The sequence below is a fragment of the Hemibagrus wyckioides genome, linkage group LG07 (genome assembly GCF_019097595.1).
Source record: "Hemibagrus wyckioides isolate EC202008001 linkage group LG07, SWU_Hwy_1.0, whole genome shotgun sequence".
Classification (NCBI taxonomy): Eukaryota; Metazoa; Chordata; class Actinopteri; order Siluriformes; family Bagridae; genus Hemibagrus; species Hemibagrus wyckioides.
The window spans coordinates 22047093-22064900 of NC_080716.1; the positions used below are offsets into that span (position 1 = coordinate 22047093).

A 17808-nucleotide genomic window follows, 5' to 3' on the forward strand; every position below is an offset into this window, starting at 1 on the left:
ACAACGTAGAGCACTCCAGTTACATAAGCCACATTTATGTTAATAGCAAAAGTGATATTTATGGCTTTTTGTTTCTCATCATGCCACACACTTCAGCAAAACCAGAAACAATTTCTCTGTCCATCTACCTACCAAACTAACATAATAAGACAAAATATAATACGATAATCCCAAACCAATACGTTCCGAAACCACCCGTGATAAACGAAAATCTGCGATACATGGATGCCACCCCCAAATGCTTTTTTTTAATTGTTTAAGCCGTAAATTACCCTCCCACACTCTTTAAACACACACAGAAAACATTTGCAAGCACATAGTGAGATGGATTTTGAGTAAATTCGTAGAAATATCACATTTATAGTGAATACTGTATATATGTACAGTATGTCTTATATGGCATGTGTCTGGGTGTAGCACTTCACTTTGCACTTCTCCAGTGAAGAAATAATTAAACACATCTGGTCTCAATCAGCTCACTAATTAACAGCCTATATGAACCACAGTTCTTCAGACATCTATGCACCCTCATTTTTTCCCAGCATGCACTAACCTACTCCATGAATGCTGTGGGGAGATTTGCCTCAAAAGTGAATCAGACTATGTACTGGTTTCCTTAGCCATCAAGCTAGACAACCGCATGTGTAAGGACAGCAATGAGGGAGCCAGCAGGCCCTGCTACTCACTCTTCCGCATCCTCCTATTTACCTGACCCCACTTCCCTCGAGCCTTCACACAGCCATCAAGCCCCATTGAGTCCTTGACCTTGAGAAGCACCCATGCACTTTGGTCCCCCTGCTGAATATGGCCATACACTCAAGACAGATGAGATGATTATGGTCTCCAGTCGAAAGAGCCTTTTTGCACCACAATCAAATCTCCATTCCCCTGCTGGTGTTGATCGAGACAGATGCCATTGATAGCATCCTGGGTATACAGTTAGCTTCCTTGTCTGGCCTCTGCTTTGACCTACTGGACCCCCCATTACATGGGGAAAGTCTTCAGCAAGGACCTGGTCCTCTCAATAGCACCTCACCCACATGACTGTGCCACCAACCTGTTCCCTTCTAGCCAATTGTACAACCTTTCCCAGCCTTGAATGAGAGCGCATGAAGTAATATATAACCAACTAGCTTGCTGCTGAAACAATTCTAGTGACCAACCATGGATGCTGACACCTTGACCTTCATGGCTGCCTGCTCAGAGTTCACTCAAATGTGCATCCAAAGCAAAGTTATCTGGTTACGTTGGATCCCCCTTGGCATTATTTTGGACCATCTGTATGTATAGATCAACCTCAGTTGATGCTGCAAAATATAGAGAGTGACCCATTCCACCCCGCTGTCCTTTGACCATTCATCACTAGAGCATTCTGTCTTCCAGTGTGCTAGCCTTTAAGGCCTATCAGAATTTTTCTGCTTTTGCCACTTTTTCCAAGTGTTTATTCTGATCACATTCTGTCTCTGTGCTCCAGGTAAATTCCTGCTATGCCCAGACTAACTTTGTTCCTGAGGTTATTACAGATTTGTCATCATTTTCCTATATGTGGTATAACAACATCCTTCTTTAAGTATAATAAAATATTTATTAGAACGATTTTATAACATTTACTCATTTAACATTTTTACAAGTAAAACCAAATATAATTAAACCATAAAGCCAAACAGTAGAGGGTTAATAAGTGTTCATGAAATTCAATAAATTCATGAATTCTCATGAAAATACAATATGATGATAATCAGTGTTTCTCACCTTTCTCTCTTTGCTCCCCTCCTCTATAGAAACAGTTTTGTGATTCTTGTGGTCTCCATCAGTGCAGAACTGACACACATACATCTGATCCTTTTTACAGAACAGCTCCAGAGGTCTATTATGTTTCTGGCATATGTAGATCTCTAGGTTCTCCACAGGGTTTATTTGTTTGTGCTTCATAAGACTTGGAACATGAGTATGAGGATCTAGATGAGTTTCACACAAAGATGCATGACAATCCAAACAGGATTTCACGGCCTTGAACTTCTCTCCAGTGCAGGCATCACAAAAAATCTCAGGATTCTCAAGACCGCATTTCTTCTTGAAGTGATCTGCAAGCTCCTTCAGTGTTGTATTAATCCTCAATTCAGGTCTTTTGGTAAATTTCTCTTTACATAATTGACAGTGACAGTGATGACTCTTCTCCCAGCACTGGATAAGGCAGCTCTTGCAGATGTTATGTCCACATGGACTGGTGACTGGACCAGTGAACACTTCCCCACAGACCTTACACCATAGCTGATCTTCATATATGGGACAGCTGTAGTCACTATAAACTAGATGTGATAGATTATGAAGAAGCAAAACAAAAACACCATCATTCTTTTGGTCACATTTTTGTAATTACAAAACATATTCACATTTTAACATTTTTCAGAATCATGTATTAAAAATGATATTCTGTAATCAGCAATCCAGCAAACTTTAAATATATACATTTGTATATGCAGACATATATATTGTTTATGTATGAACTGTGTAACTGCAAATGTATTAAATTATCCTTACTGCTGTTTATGTCTTCACTTGCTTCTGACGATGATAAGGCCATCATTTCCTTCACTCTTTGCCTTTTAATCTATTTTCAGAAAAAAAAAACTCACACTATTTAATTTAAACATTTAATAGTATCATGTGTTACTGATAGATTATGTGAAATAATGCACATAAGTATGGAATCAATTTCCATACTTATTTTGTTACACATAAGTATGGAATCAATTATTAATAAACAATAGCACTCAAATAATACAGTGTTAAATAGGAATGTTGAAATAAGGACTTAATGTCAGTTACAGTTATTATTGCTTATCATGAACTATAATTTCTTTCTTTTTGTGTTAACAGGAGCTATACACAGTTAAATTGCTGTTTCAGTATCCACATTTTTACTATCTATAAACATTTCACAATGCTATTGGACTCTGTCTCCATCTGGAATTACTTGTACAGTTTATCCTGATAATTCACAAACTAATGTATACAAATATAAATATTCAGAATATAAAGAACATACCTTTACTTTCAGCCTATCTTTTTTTAAACTGAAAGGTTCCTGCTGAGTGTGACTTTTATGACTGAACTCTGGTTTTATTTCACTAATTACTAACTTGACTAAAGTCTATTCTCAGTGGTGGACTTAGCTCTGAATTACAGCACATAGATAGAACAAACTCTGTGATTGGTGGATTATCTGTAAATAATTATACCAGCACTGAGGTTGAACCTCATGCTGCACACACAAAGGTGTGTCACAAATTTATCTTAGGTATTTAGTGGGGACTAGCATTATTTACATAATAAACCACTGTTTAAAATGTGTTTGACATAATGAAAATTTCAATTAAGTTTTTTGTTTGTTTGTTTTTTGCTGTTCTTTGTATAAATAAGTGGGGTGGGATGAGGAGGGAAGGTGAGGAGGAAAATGTCATGATACATGCTGAGGCCAAATCTGGTAGTTTAGTTAACATTAAAAAAGGCTATGTAGTTAGTGAAGCACAGCGCCAGCATCAAGGGAACCAATCAGAGCAAAGCTAAAGTTTCACTGGGCATAAGGCTACAATAGACCCTGGAATTTTATTATTAATATATTGCTGCAAAGCATATTTATACTTAGTCTAAATTAGTGCAGTATTTTGTTTACTATTTGGTTTGGTTTGATTTGTATTCAGGTGACACATGATTAAAAAAATTAAAAACTGTCTAAGGTGTGTGCAGCACTGAAAACATATGTGCAAAATTCATAGGCCCAGTTTTGTTTTCACAATTTTCTAATGCTATTCATCATTAGCATTAGCATGTGTCTGGTTTTGGAACAAACTGTCCATTAAACCATTACTATTTTGAATCTACTATTTAGTAGTGTAACAATGCCAAATAAGACACAGCTGATGTAGGCAAGTTTAGTTAAGGCTACATTGTGGAGAGTTACCTATAGTTTGGCATATTAAAAAAATATGAAAATATGCATAGAATCATGACAGAGAAAACAGAATAAATATAAGCATCGACGTGACTGAGATATATACTATTTCAGTATAGTTACCATCCAGCCCTGATTGTTTGCAGGACTCCCCTCCGGTGTCTCCTGATGAACAAAATGTAAATGGAACACAGCTGCCACTAGAGGGCGAAATCCGACTGCCAAATCCAGAGGATGAGTTCAGTCAAACGATTTCACTACTGCCTGATATAGCAATAAAATAAATCCAGGTTAACTAACACAGTAAAACTTGGCAGCAATTTTTATTAGGATTTATTTGTTCCATGATAAGTCAAAGTCAAAACTTTTGCCATTTAGTCCTTGCAGTGGAACTACCTCATAAAATTAACGTGACTTTCATCCATCGTGTAAGAGGGCGTGGCGTCAAATAGGATAAACTGAAAAACCTTGCAGTAGGAAAAATACCATATGTTTGGCTAATTATTATCATTTATGCTGATGTTTATATCTTTTTGCATATTACTTACAAATTTATTTATTTATTTTTTTTTTAGGTTGAAATAAGTTGAGAAATTTCCTAAACCCTGTCATTGTCGTTACTGCTGTAAGAAATTACAGGCCAGCACCTTAACATATATTAGTATATATGTATTTGTACAATATTAAAATATGTTTATTATGAATTTGTTACTGAAATGTGATTTACCAAATCCTAAAACCCATCAATGACCTTCTATTAGGCAAAAGCAAGATGTTTCTGCAGTATATGATACAATAGGCTTAGCATTATTCCTTCACATGTAAAGAGTTACACTTTTAGTTTTCAGATTTCAGAAATGTATTGTGTGTTATGAAATTAGCTGATTAATAACAACCAAACTTAGACAATATGAAAATGCAAAACTGCCCTTATATATCTGAATTCACTGTTTAAAGCATTCCAGTTTTACCTTCTTTAAAAAAAATACAGGAATGTTATTTTGTTAATCATAATAATAATAATAATAATAATAATAATAATAATAATAATAATAATAATAATTAGAAGAAGAAGAAGAAGAAGAAGAGGAAGAAGAATTTTAATTCAATGTAATATTACACTATAAGTGTTTTTTTAGCCTAAATATTAAAAGTAAATGTAGATTATTGGTACCGAACAAAACAAATGCATAAAATCTTCATTATGTTAATTTGATGGTCATTTTTATATTGGTTTAAGTTTGTGTTAGAACTGGACGACAGACTGGTACCATTGACAATTGCCATCTTGTATGGCACTTTTGCAATCAGTTTTTTTTCCTTAATGTTTTTTTTTTCCATCATAGAGGGTTGAACGAAGTAAGTGAGGTATGATTCATATGCATAAAAGCATCATTTCAAGCAAGACTCGTTTTTTTTCAGGAATGTTTATTATTTCTTTATTTCGTTATTATTCGTTATCAGGTATTATTATATTATTCCGTTACTTTTCTCAGTATAATGGTAAACCTGCAGCTTAAACCTGTGTCCTCGTCACTCAGCCTTAAACGCACACACACACATGCAAGCACCTTTGAAACCTTCAGCAATCTTAATGATTGACTGGCCTTGTTGTGCAGAGGGCGGTGATTTCAGCACCAGTGTTCGTCAGAACTGCGTCAGATCCCAATTCAGCTGAGACACACACACACACACACACACACACACACACTGAGAGACTGAGAGAGAGAGAGAGAGAGAGAGAGATCGATCCGGGTTGTTTGCATTGTTCCTCAGTCTCAGCTCGGAGAGCATCTCACGAGGGCGTCTGCTACAAAACCTGTAGCGAAAGAGAACAATCTCTGAAGTGCTTTTTGAAAAAGAAGCAACTAAGGCAGTTGTTCTCGATCTGGCCGTGTTAACCGGCCGTTTCAGCACCTCGAACAGCGCACACAATGGCTCCGGTAAACGCGGAAGATGGGCATGTCGGTGAGTAGTCTAAAGGCAGACTAATAGATAATAGATATATGTATTAATTATAGATGGTAAATATAAAGCGCAATCTACCGGCTGAGAAATCAAAAATCGTTTTTCCTTCTAAATTTTATGGAACTGTAAGTTAATTACAGGGTGCGGGGCGCTGTTCATGTGCATGATTGTGGTTTGCCGATAAATACGCTGCTTCTCTGTGACGCGCGAGATGGCTATAAGTAGATAATGACGTAATTGTTATAGCTTACCTAATAGCGGTGTGTAGTGCATAAATATGGACTTATTTTTGCGTTCGTGCGTGTGTGTGTGTGTGTTGGGGGTGGGGGGGGGGGGGGTTGTGTGTATGTTTGTGTGCATGGAGGTGAAATTCCACTGGGAGAGACACCCACCATGCAGTAGGAAATTTCCAGACCACTATTATTATCGACTCACCTTTGTGTAATTAATGCTAAGGATCCCCACGCTACAATATGATTCAAATTTATTTTTATATTTTATATTTTCATATACATTCTATTATATACAATCAGGATAAATCCCTTGAGGGGTTTTTGCCTAGGTGTGAATCGAGTGTTGTTCACAGAGTGTTGTGGTTTTTCTGAGTCATCCTCAACTACGTCAGTCACGATGTCTGTATTTATTTGCTGACTTTGAGGCAGCACAATAGTTTGTATTCAAAGTGCTCATATGAAGAAAGAGAGAAACATCCATATACAGTACATCCTCTAGTGGGCATTTAATTAGGTACATAAAGACAAATTCTTATTACTCAGTTCTGGCCCACATTAATCAGGTCATGGTAAGTTTGATGTCTTGCATGTAAACATAAAAGTAACCTGTTTGAGTTTTTTGAAAAGAAATATTAAAAACATTCATGCCTAAATCATATCATCTGTATGTTTTGGATGCACTCTGTCATATACCATACCATATTGACTAAATAAAAGTGGCAACTAGTGTTACAATATGGGAACTTCATTAAACATGCTTCTGTCCAATATTATTTCAGCTGGAATTTCTTAAGATAAACGACATTTACACAAGGCGACATTAATGTGTGCACTGTCTTGTCTTTCCCAGCAGAGGTCCCAGTGAGTGTGGCCATAGTCAGCGTCTTTGGTCTTGTCTTCAGTGTTTCTGCCTTTGCCTGGATTTGCTGCCAACGCAAGACCAACAAAAGCAGCACCAAGACTCCTCCATATAAATTTGTCCACATGCTCAAGGGTGTAGACATCTACCCCGAGAGCTTAAATGGCAAGAAAAAATTTGCTGGAGAGAAGATGCCAGACCCAGTGCAAGGAAAGATAAGCCCAAGTCCCAGCAGCACACGCCCAGCACTTCATCTTGACCTGGAAAAACGAGACCTAAATGGTAATTTTACATTTGTGCCACCTGTCGCCCATCCCAAAGTGCGAAGCTCTCCAGACTTGGACATCCCCTCCCCACACCCTGGCTTCAGACAGGGGGGATATCAGGAGGAAGAAATCTCAGAGAGTAATGTCTCCAGCCAAATACCCACCCCAGCTCTGGACAAGGTCCAGGACAAGGATAGTGGCGTAGGCACACTTTCCTTCTCACTTGAATATAACTTTGAGAAGAAGGCCTTTGTTGTTCATATTAAGGAGGCGCATGGCTTGTCTGCCACTGATGAGCAGTCCCTGACCTCTGACCCTTACATTAAGCTCACTTTGCTCCCTGAGAAGAAGCACAAAGTGAAGACACGGGTGCTCAGGAAGACTCTAGATCCAGCTTTTGATGAGACCTTCAGCTTTTACGGCATTCCATATGCTCGTGTCCCTCAGCTGGCTTTGCACTTCATGGTGCTGAGCTTTGATCGGTTTTCTCGTGATGAGGTCATTGGAGAAACGCTCGTTCCATTGGCTGATGTCGACCTGGCCGAGGGGAGGGTCCTAATGAGCCGTGACATCATCAAGAGGAATGTAAGGGTAAGGCCTAGAGTCTTCTAAAGTTATAAGTTATTATCCATAATTAGTAATTAGTATTATCCATAATTAGATTTATTATTAATTCTAAATTACAACAGGTAATTATTATTGAAAAAAACACTTAATATCTAAATATCAGTGTTCTTATATTTTTAAATATAGAAATGTTTGCTTAATTGTATCAGCTTGTAAAATTGGTCTAATATCTTATTACTAATGATAAACCAGCAAGTACATTTATACAACAATCTCTTTCTGAGTGAATGTGAGTGATTTGATAGTGTGTGCATGTATGTGAGAGTGCCTGATAAGGTTTGAAATGGATCTCCGATTTCCACAATTCAATAAGGCACCATTAGAATAGCTCAATATTAAGCCTACATGATATGAGCAACTACAGACACACCCATGAGCCCAAAGACACTTAATACTTTATTCCTGTGCGTAGGGGGATCTATAAAGAGGTTTATATGTCCCCTAGATTGAGGCAAAAATGAACCACCAAAGCACAAGCTCTCTATCTCTAATAGATCAAACTGCATGTCTTATACATTAAAGGGTGCCACTAGAAGTATTTGCACGAATAATAAGTAAATTATAGAATGAATAATTCATGATATATTCAGCGTCTTGTTGGCTTATTTGGGGAATGTGATTGTGGTCTACTTGGTATTGTTAGCTCTGGAGTGTACCACCTCTTCTCAATATATAAACGGTCTGTGAAATTAGACAAAAGTTTCATTCCAGGGGAAGGATAAATGTTTTTTTGTTTTTGTTTTTTTTAATCAGTGGATGATTTATGGACTGATGAGCTGTCCTTACCGCCCAGGTGGCTATTGATTTAGATCATGCTGATTTTCATGACTGGCTGACTCACATAGTTGCCTGTAACACTCTGTCAAAACACAGAACAATTGGCCCTGCCAGAGACATTTCATGATTTCACCATCATGCATGGATAATGAAGTTCATTTGGAGTGGTAGGAGAAGTGATTATCCTCTGCTGGTAAAAACAGCTCACAACAGTCAGAGGTGGCCACTCTGCTGGACTGTAATCACACACAGAGGTCGAGGCACATCTGAGTCATTGCCACAGTAGAAAAAGAACCCCTGCTGTTGGTTACCATGGTAATATGTCACCAGATTCACACTTAGAATGTGTTGAATAGAGTCAGTATTTAATGTTTTGGGTAGGCCTTGTAGAGGAAACTGAATAAGATGCTGGGTCATGATGTGTTTGGAACTGTTGTAGATTTAGGTGCCATGAGTTGGACTGATAGAAATTGTGATATCTGTTCAAAGCAGCAATTAGCAGATGCAGAAAAAAGGGAAATATGTCTGGAAGTGTTGTGGGTTAAATATGAATGTGTCATTTTTCTTTCAACCTCTTTTTATGTAGAGGAGTGCAGGAAGGGGAGAGCTGCTACTGTCCCTGTGTTATCAGTCAACCACCAGCACTCTCACTGTGGTGGTTCTTAAGGCTCGCCATCTCCCCAAGATGGACCACAATGGACCCTCTGGTGAGTATATGAGAAGGAACACCTAATAAGAGAGAAGTTTAATATGTTTTGTCAGCACATGACAGTGAAAAGGGCCAGTTAAGATCACTTAGTTTCATTACAGAAGTGTCTAATAGAATCCAAAATTGTACATGTTCTATAACCAGGAGTCATATAACATATCTAAAATCAAATAAAAGGAACTCAGCTAAATTTGGGGTATTTCAGAAATAGAACAAAAATAATTTCATTCTTACCTTCAGTAGCCTCAGAAGAGAGAGGTACATAAAAAAAATATCTAGAAGACAGTTAAAATTTGAAGAGCAAATAAGATAAATGTAGTAGTATTTGACATGTCCTGTGTATCTCAAATCCTGTGTTTGTTTATTGAGTAAATCTTTTGTGCTTCTATTTCTGCTTTAGGACCAAATAGCATGTAAAGCTATTGTCATGACATAAAAGCAAGCATTGCTTTTCAACAGCATTCAGTATCTTCTCTTCATCAACCCAGTTATAGGCTCTGCCTTGTAACATCCAACTTTTCCATACTTTTTTTTTTCTCTTTCCCTTTGTGTCTTTCTAGACCCCTATGTCAAAGTAAACATGTACCAGGGCAAGAAACGTGTATGCAAGAAGAAGACTCATGTGAAGAAGTGCACGCCAAACCCTGTCTTCAATGAGCTCTTCGTCTTCGACGTGCCTTCGGAGGAGGGCCTGCGTGACACCAGTGTGGAGCTTCTTCTGCTGGATTCTGATAGGACCGCCCGCACTCCTGTCATCGGCCGCCTCCTCCTGGGCACATCCTCCCCAGGCACTGCTGGCGAGCACTGGCGTGAGATCTGTGACCATCCACGGCGTCAGATTGCTAAGTGGCATGCGCTGGCTGAAGACTAGCTCATGGCACATGACACATGTTCAAGAACTGTTAGAATACAATGGAAATGAAGTGGGACTTCTGGGGTTTAGGGGACTTCTTATGAGCGATGTCACCTGCTGGCTATGTAATTAAGATGGGGCTTCTTCCAAAGGGAAGAGTCAACTGTATCCAGCCAATCAATGATTCCAAAGACAATCCGTGACACCCATTGATGATTCTGTTCATAATTCATATGATATCTAATTGGTCACCACATTGTGCAGTTTCAAATGTCATGTCTCTATCGCTGTTCGCTGCTCAATATCAATATCAGTGTATGGAAAAATGTGAAAAAAGATACATACAACAGTTACTCTGAATATATATGTAAATATATGTGGATGAACCTTATATTTTGTAAAGGCCTTTTATTTTATCAAAATTCATTCTCTTTTAACAGATCTATTCTCTTTTTTGTACTTCATTTATTCATTTTGGTTCAGGGTATTTTGCCTGTGTTTTTGTAAGTTAAAGTGGCCGGTCATATCTCATATTTCAGCTATGTGGAGGTAGCCTAAATTAGGCCAACCTTTATGAACAATGGACTGCATGAACTAAAGAAACCTGTTTGTATGGGAGCTTTTTCTCTCTATGTATGTGTGTGTGTGTGTGTGTGTGTGTGTGTGTGTGAAAGAGAGAGAGAGAGAGAGACAGAGAGAGAGAGAGACAGAGAGAGAGACAGAGAGAGAGACAGAGAGAGAGGGGGGGGGAGATTGTTTTACATTGAGCACAATAGAAGAATGTAATGTACATGTACCTTAATATAAAATGTCAAGTTCAGAGAAAGACACCATGCCTCCTAATTTTTTTGTTTCTAATGTTGGCACAGTGATGCTTTTAAGTTTAACATATAGTCTTTTTGTCAGAGGTTAGCTGTAGTAATTGTTTTGAAAATCCAAACACATGCAGATACTTTGTTTACTGTTTAGCTCCAAAACCCATCCATACATTGCCTAAACAAAAAATTAATAGAATGCTAGTGAGAGAGAGAAAGCTTTCTGAATCTGGGCTGTCATAGATCAGAGATTCTCCTCTGAGCACATGATACTGAAAAGTGTAATAATAAGAATAGAAGCTTGCCAAATAGTAAATAAATTGTTCTGGCTTTAAAGCACTGACTACCCATTTAATATCAATATCATAATAATGAGGTTTGAGCCTCTGCTATATTTTTGCATCAGATTTTAACAGTGAGGAGCACATAATTTGAAAAATAGGGAGGGACAGAGATTGCTGCCAAGGGATGATGTAATTTGTCTGGATAGGCTGCCAGGTCCTCTCTCTCTCTCTCTCTCTCTCTCTCTATCTATCTATCTATCTATCTATCTATCTATCTATCTATCTGTGTCCCTTTTTTTTACATTTCATACTTTGGTCTCTGTAGCTAAGTTGATTTTTCTGAGAACACTAAGGTCCTTTTAGGACATTGTGTTCTGCTGAACAAGAGGAGCTAAAATCCTGCCATGCGTGATAATGTTGTGCATGTACAACCAAAGTCATTTTTTATTAATTATAAATGCCAGCACACAAACATTTGTATAGTCACATTTATCCCCAGTCTGTTTTATTTAAAGTTCCACTCCAGCACATGAAATATTCATGAGCATTCACCAGAGAGCAACACAACAGCCAAGCAGCTCACGCAGCTCTAAGGCTGTGTTTAAAGGCAGTAGTGTACTTAAATCAATAAAAGAACAAAAAAAAAAAAATAGATTTTTTTAACAAAGTCAAAAGTATAGTTTTAAATGTCTTTCTAGTGCAGCATTACTTTGAGGAGCCTATGAGCTGATTTGACTCTTGGCATATTTTGCAAGGAAAAAGAGGGAAAAAAAGGTGAGGACACAGTGGACTGCTTCACATGACATATGTGGAGTGTGGACCATTTTTTATACCTATTAATGTGCCACTGGAGATTCATTATCCTCCATGCAATGACAGTGTGGGATGTGGGCCCGTGTGGATAGTGTAGGTCTCAGAAAAAAATATACAGTGTTTAGGAGTTCTGTTTGGATTTCTGTGCACGCTATAAACTCAAACCACCATGTCCTTTGTGCTTTCAAATATCTTATTTGTTTGAACCATTGTTTAAGTGTTACTGCCTTTTTTCTGTCTTTAGACACCTTGAATTGGAACATTTAAATATATTAACAACAATAAAATAGAAAGGGAAATCAACTTGGCTTATTTTTCAAATAAAAACCAATAGGGTTGCAGACAGAAAGAAAAATAAAAAAGATGAACACTGAGAGTGTTTTAGAAACCATTATTAAATACTTACTTCAGAGGTAGAAATGCATCAAACTTGTCTAGGACATGCACGTATGTCTTTATTAGTGGTATTTTTAGCAGTGCTCTTGAGTTCTCAGAATATCTAGTCAAGGACTCATTTGTGCTACAGACAAAGGTTATGGAAAATAACCTGTTAGGCAATAGAGAGAGAGGGAGAGCAGAAGCGAGAACAATTTTTATGGCTTGAGCATCCAAATGCAATTTAGAGGAAGCCATATTTTACAGCATGGCCAATGAAGCCTGGGCCTTTCTCTTGGGGCTAACTCAGTACACAGTGACAAGAGAGAATGAGAGAGAGAGAGAGAGAGAGAGAGATAGGGAAGCCAGCTTTAGAAATGATGAAAGACTAGGGTGTGGCATGAGAGGAAACCAAAAAGGTGATTAGAGAGAATGATGAGGGAGTATATGAAATATAAAAGATAAACAATAAGAGGATGTAGAGAATGAAAGAGTAAAGAGAAGAGAGAGTGTGTGAAGAGTGTGTGGGGAAGCAAATCAAATCATAGACTATGAAACCAGAGCTGAGCTGAGAAAGAAAAAGAGGAGGGGGTAACATCTAATCAGAACAATCAGAACAATGGATGATTCCTGAGCAGATGGTGGAAATATTTGGCCTGGAGATGAGGAAGAAACAAAAGGAAAATGTAGAGAGATGGAGAAAAGAGAAAATATCAGCAAGCATTACATCTGGAAAGGTACTGAGGGAAACTATGAGGAATGTAATAGAGGGAGGAAGAATGAAAATGGTGGAGAAAGTCCAAGAGATGTTTAACTACTTGTCATTCAGAAGAAGCTGAAAACTTAGATGGTAAAATATAAATTGAATAAAATGACAGAAGATGATTAAACTTCAGTAGGGGAAAAGATGAACATTGTGAACCCAGACAAATAAAAACCATATGCTACACCATTTGTAGGGTTGACAAAATCATGAATCATGTTAATGCCATGATATTATAACATGCCATTGAAGATATGATATTACCCAAGATATTGTAGATATTGTTTTATTTTTTAACATTTTTTTTTTTAAATTTTCTAAAATTATGTATTAATTAATGTATTAATACATATTTCTTTGCATATTTAGAAGGCAAAAGGCATAAGATCAATACATTGTATATTTTCAATATCTTTTTGATTGTCATTACAGATAAAAGAGTAGAAATAGTACAGCTATAGTAATGTGTCGGTACTGTATAATGCTGCTATGGCTACCTCTCACCACAAGGTCTTGATACTGAAATGTTGAGATTAATCAGGTGTATCAGACTAGGAAATGCACCATAGGATGCCATGAAGAGCTCCCCAAGGACTGTGAACCATTAATGCACAGCTGTAATAACAAGACTTTATTACACTGAGTGTCAGGAGGCCATTTTCTCTGCTCCTCTGGGGTTGTTGTTCACTGTCTCTCTGAAGCAAAGGAGGACACATAATGTTATAATGGAAGCCATAACTAATTTTAGGCATCTATAAATGTTTTTTCCATGGCATGCACTTTTGTAGAACTCCAAACTTCTAAGGTATTTGATCTGTACAGTTCATGCTTTCATATGAATTGAAATCAAATTTAATTATTACTGTATTGTGTTAATGTTGGAATATTATACATAAAAAGACATGAAATACTCTGACAACATTTTCTTAATTTTTCACCTCCTGTCTAATTCTATGACCTAAATTGTAGTTTTAAATCCATATTATTTATGTATGTAGTATATTTTAAATGTATTGACAGAATTCGGAGGATGCCATTAGAACTGCAAGTACGTTTTCAAGCAAAACATTTTTCCATTCTTTGGTAGTCAATCATACTCATAGTGGGTAGCAGGCTGCATCACAACTTCATGGTTCCCCCTTTAGATTCTGAGCTCTTGTTACTGTTTGTGTGGTATTGTGCATCTTTTCCCACATAGGCTTCCCCTGGATCTTTTGGTTTCCTCCCACCCAAAACATGGTTCCCAGGATAAGCTACATATCGTGTGACCCTGATCAGGATAATGCACTTTCTCAAGCAACGATCAAAATAATAAAGTAGACTATTTGGCATGTTGAATCTTAAATTAAACCAGGAACATCAGTTTTGCAGACACTTTCATATTGCCACGTCCATTCCAATTCTGTCTTCACTGATGTATACTATATATGCTATCCCTATGCTGTTAATCTTCATTGTCCTTTTATGGTCATTGCTCCCTGTTCTCGTTTCTCTGTTGCTAAGGTTGTTAAATGGATTCAGTTCTTTCTTATTAGTCCATTTAAGTGTGAATATTTCTAATCACTTTGTGTCCCTGTTTGGTTGATGACATGTTTCATGGGTATGTATCACAGTGCTAAGCTGTTTATCACTTAAGGCTCTCTAGTTACCCTGACTTTTGTGTTTCCTCCCCAGCTGTGGTGCATCAAACACATAGCACAAGCTTTGTGCCTTGCATTTTACTCTTGTACCAGCATGCTATTATGCTATTATATGCTGTTTCTAAATGCTAAAAAATATATAAAATGCAACATTTATGTACATCTGTATTGCAGACACTTGAGTAGATGAGTAGACACTTTCAGTAGATGAAATGAGTGAAACAGGTGTCTAATGCTCAAATGCGTCATACATATAAAAACGTACAGAGAATGAAATCTCTTCAGTTTTTCTACTGTGCCTGTGCTAATTATGTTTTCATGTTCAACCCTAATTTACTGTTTGAATCATCAATATTCATATTAACTTCAATGTTCATAGAACAAAAATCATTTCATATGTCTATTGCTCATAGTTATTTTTCACAGCATTTAGTTTATCACATTGCGGTTGAGGTAATTGATACTCTGGTGTCCATAGTACTTTATACAGTAGAGCCTGATCCAGTCTGGACTGGTTTAATGCTGCTTGACTTACTCACAGATCTCATCACCACTTTCTCTCCATCACAGCAATCCAAATGTGCTGAAATGTCCAGTGTTTATATGTGGTACTTTGTTTTTAAAGAAAAGAAAAGTGAAGTATTAAAGAAAGATCAGATGCAGGGATTTATGATGAATCTTACTAAGATGTGCAATCCTATTCAACCTTCAGATGGTCCTGGTTGTCATGGCGATGGGTGGGGGGAAATGAATGAAAGAGGAAAGATGAAGATTGTGACAGAGTGAAAGTTTATTTATTATACTTCACTAAAAGATGGGTGTCCTGTGCTGCATGGTCAAGTTACAATTCTGTTCTGCTATGTGATCTATCAGGAGTGTACACCCACACACATACACACAAAAACACACATGGGTATGCACAAACATTGCTGTGAATTTTGCCATTGCCCAGGAGAACCATTAGCAGTGTGCAGCATGGCAGATGCCTCCTCTCGGCATGACTAAGAGAGCCTGCAGAGATAACACAAGCACACACACTCATGCACATACACCACACACACAATCATACAAACATATATTATGTTTATTTTTCTCACTGCAGACACAACACATAGGTAGACTTTCATATAGCTCTATCGTTCAGAAATGTTTTTCTTCCTGCTAAGCAATTTGTTAACATAGCAGTACACACTCACAGGCTTTAACACATATCTGCTGTAATGTGAAAAATTTTAACAGCTATTTTAACAGTGTGTGTGTGTGTGTGTGTGTGTGTGTGTGGATAGAGAAAGAGAAAGACAGAGAGGAAGAGAGAGAGCTGTGTCCAAAGAGTTCTTCCTCAGTGGCATGTCTAACTGCTAAAATTAATCATCTTCTTCACATCTCTCTCTCTCCCTCTCTCTCTCTCTCTCTCTCTCTCTCTCTCTCTCTCTCTCTCTCTCGCTTTCTCTCTCCCCACATCAATTTTTTTCCTCTTCTTTTTCCCCCTCAATCAGCTGAGCTAAACACTTCTGTTCTCCGTGATCTCACTAAAGAAGCATTAGTCAACTGCTAAGAGAGATGCATTTGCAAACCTTTACTTGTTCTCTAAGGAATCCATATCTCAAAGCACCTATCATCCATACCTAAGCAACCAATATCTACCACAACCATACAAACTTTATCCCTAACAAGTCATAATGTACCCATTTGACACACACAATCTACTCTTATCAATCCATTATCTACCCACTATTTACCTCTAACCACCCACCTACTATCTCTCTTAATTAAAGAGTGACCAAAAAAACCAAAACCAAAAAAAATTCCCCTTGAGTCTAGCCATCTAGAACTTCTCACTGTTCTTCAAAGATCATCACACCACCTGCCCATAGCCACCCACTACCTATACAACTAACTATTATTTTTAATGATCTATTAGCAATCCAGTACCTAACCACCCACCATCTACCCCAAGACTTTATAGACATATACACACAGTGTACCCATATACACTTTACCCTATGCCCTAACTACAGGCTGTCTACTCTTTGTACCTGTAAACTATGAATCTCTAAATAACATGTTTGTATTTAATTATTAGTTATTACAAAATAAATCAATTATTAATTATTACAAAAGCACAATTTAGTGCAATTCATGTCCAAACAGATCATATGAAAGTGGGAGAATGTTGTTTCTGGTATGATGCATTCTGGGAGAAGATTTAGTGGCAGAGTGGGAAGCAGAGGAAATGTTTCAATTGGAAAAGCAGTAAAAGCAGGAGCCATAATCAAACTGCAGACTGCTTCCTGGCTCATTTATCTGAGTAACCTTTAAAGACAGACAGACACACATATTCGTTTTACCATCAGTGGTACAGAGAAGTGCAGAGCAAAGTGCAAAGTGAAAGGAATGAGAAACTGAGGAACGTTTATGGTATGTGTCACCAGTCAATGCCAACATGTGCACATGTTCTCACGTGTATTCCCTGCACTTTACCCCACCCCACCCCACACTCTCTGTCTCTCACTCTGTCTCTCACACTCACACACCCACCCACACACACGTGCATACACACCCACACACATATGCATTCACACCAATATACAACACGCACTGCACACAGCTAAATCCAGAATGGTGTTTATTGTTCCAAGGCTTTAGCAAAAGCAATAAACAAGCAACTAATTACATCCTGACACATTCAGAGCTAATGATTGGCAACCAGCCATGGTGTCTGTGCATCCTAAATGAGTGTGTATGTGTATAGTTGAATGTGTATGTTTATGTGTGTAGGTGTAGTAAATGAGCAGCTATCAGTCAGTTCTGTACAGAGAAGGATTATTCAGTTCTGAATAATCTTCCGATGGAGTAATTGTGTTTGTCTAA

At 37.6% G+C, this 17808-nt stretch overlaps 1 protein-coding gene across 3 annotated transcripts; it reads left to right on the plus strand.

Annotated features, from left to right (window-relative positions):
* The first annotated feature begins 5644 nt into the window (after nt 1–5644).
* Nucleotides 5645–11073, plus strand: syt4 (synaptotagmin IV). 3 transcript variants are annotated; one of them, XM_058393923.1, is made up of 4 exons: nt 5645–5923; nt 7007–7866; nt 9272–9392; nt 9955–11073. In XM_058393923.1, exons 1-4 carry the CDS (start codon nt 5890–5892, stop codon nt 10263–10265), a joined length of 1326 nt encoding a protein of 441 aa, XP_058249906.1. In that variant the 5' UTR covers nt 5645–5889; the 3' UTR covers nt 10266–11073. The 3 variants fall into 3 exon arrangements, with proteins under 3 accessions (XP_058249906.1, XP_058249904.1, XP_058249905.1); XM_058393921.1 differs by having other exon boundaries at nt 5646–5923; nt 7007–7872; XM_058393922.1 differs by having other exon boundaries at nt 5646–5923; nt 7010–7872.
* Nucleotides 11074–17808: the final 6735 nt, after the last annotated feature.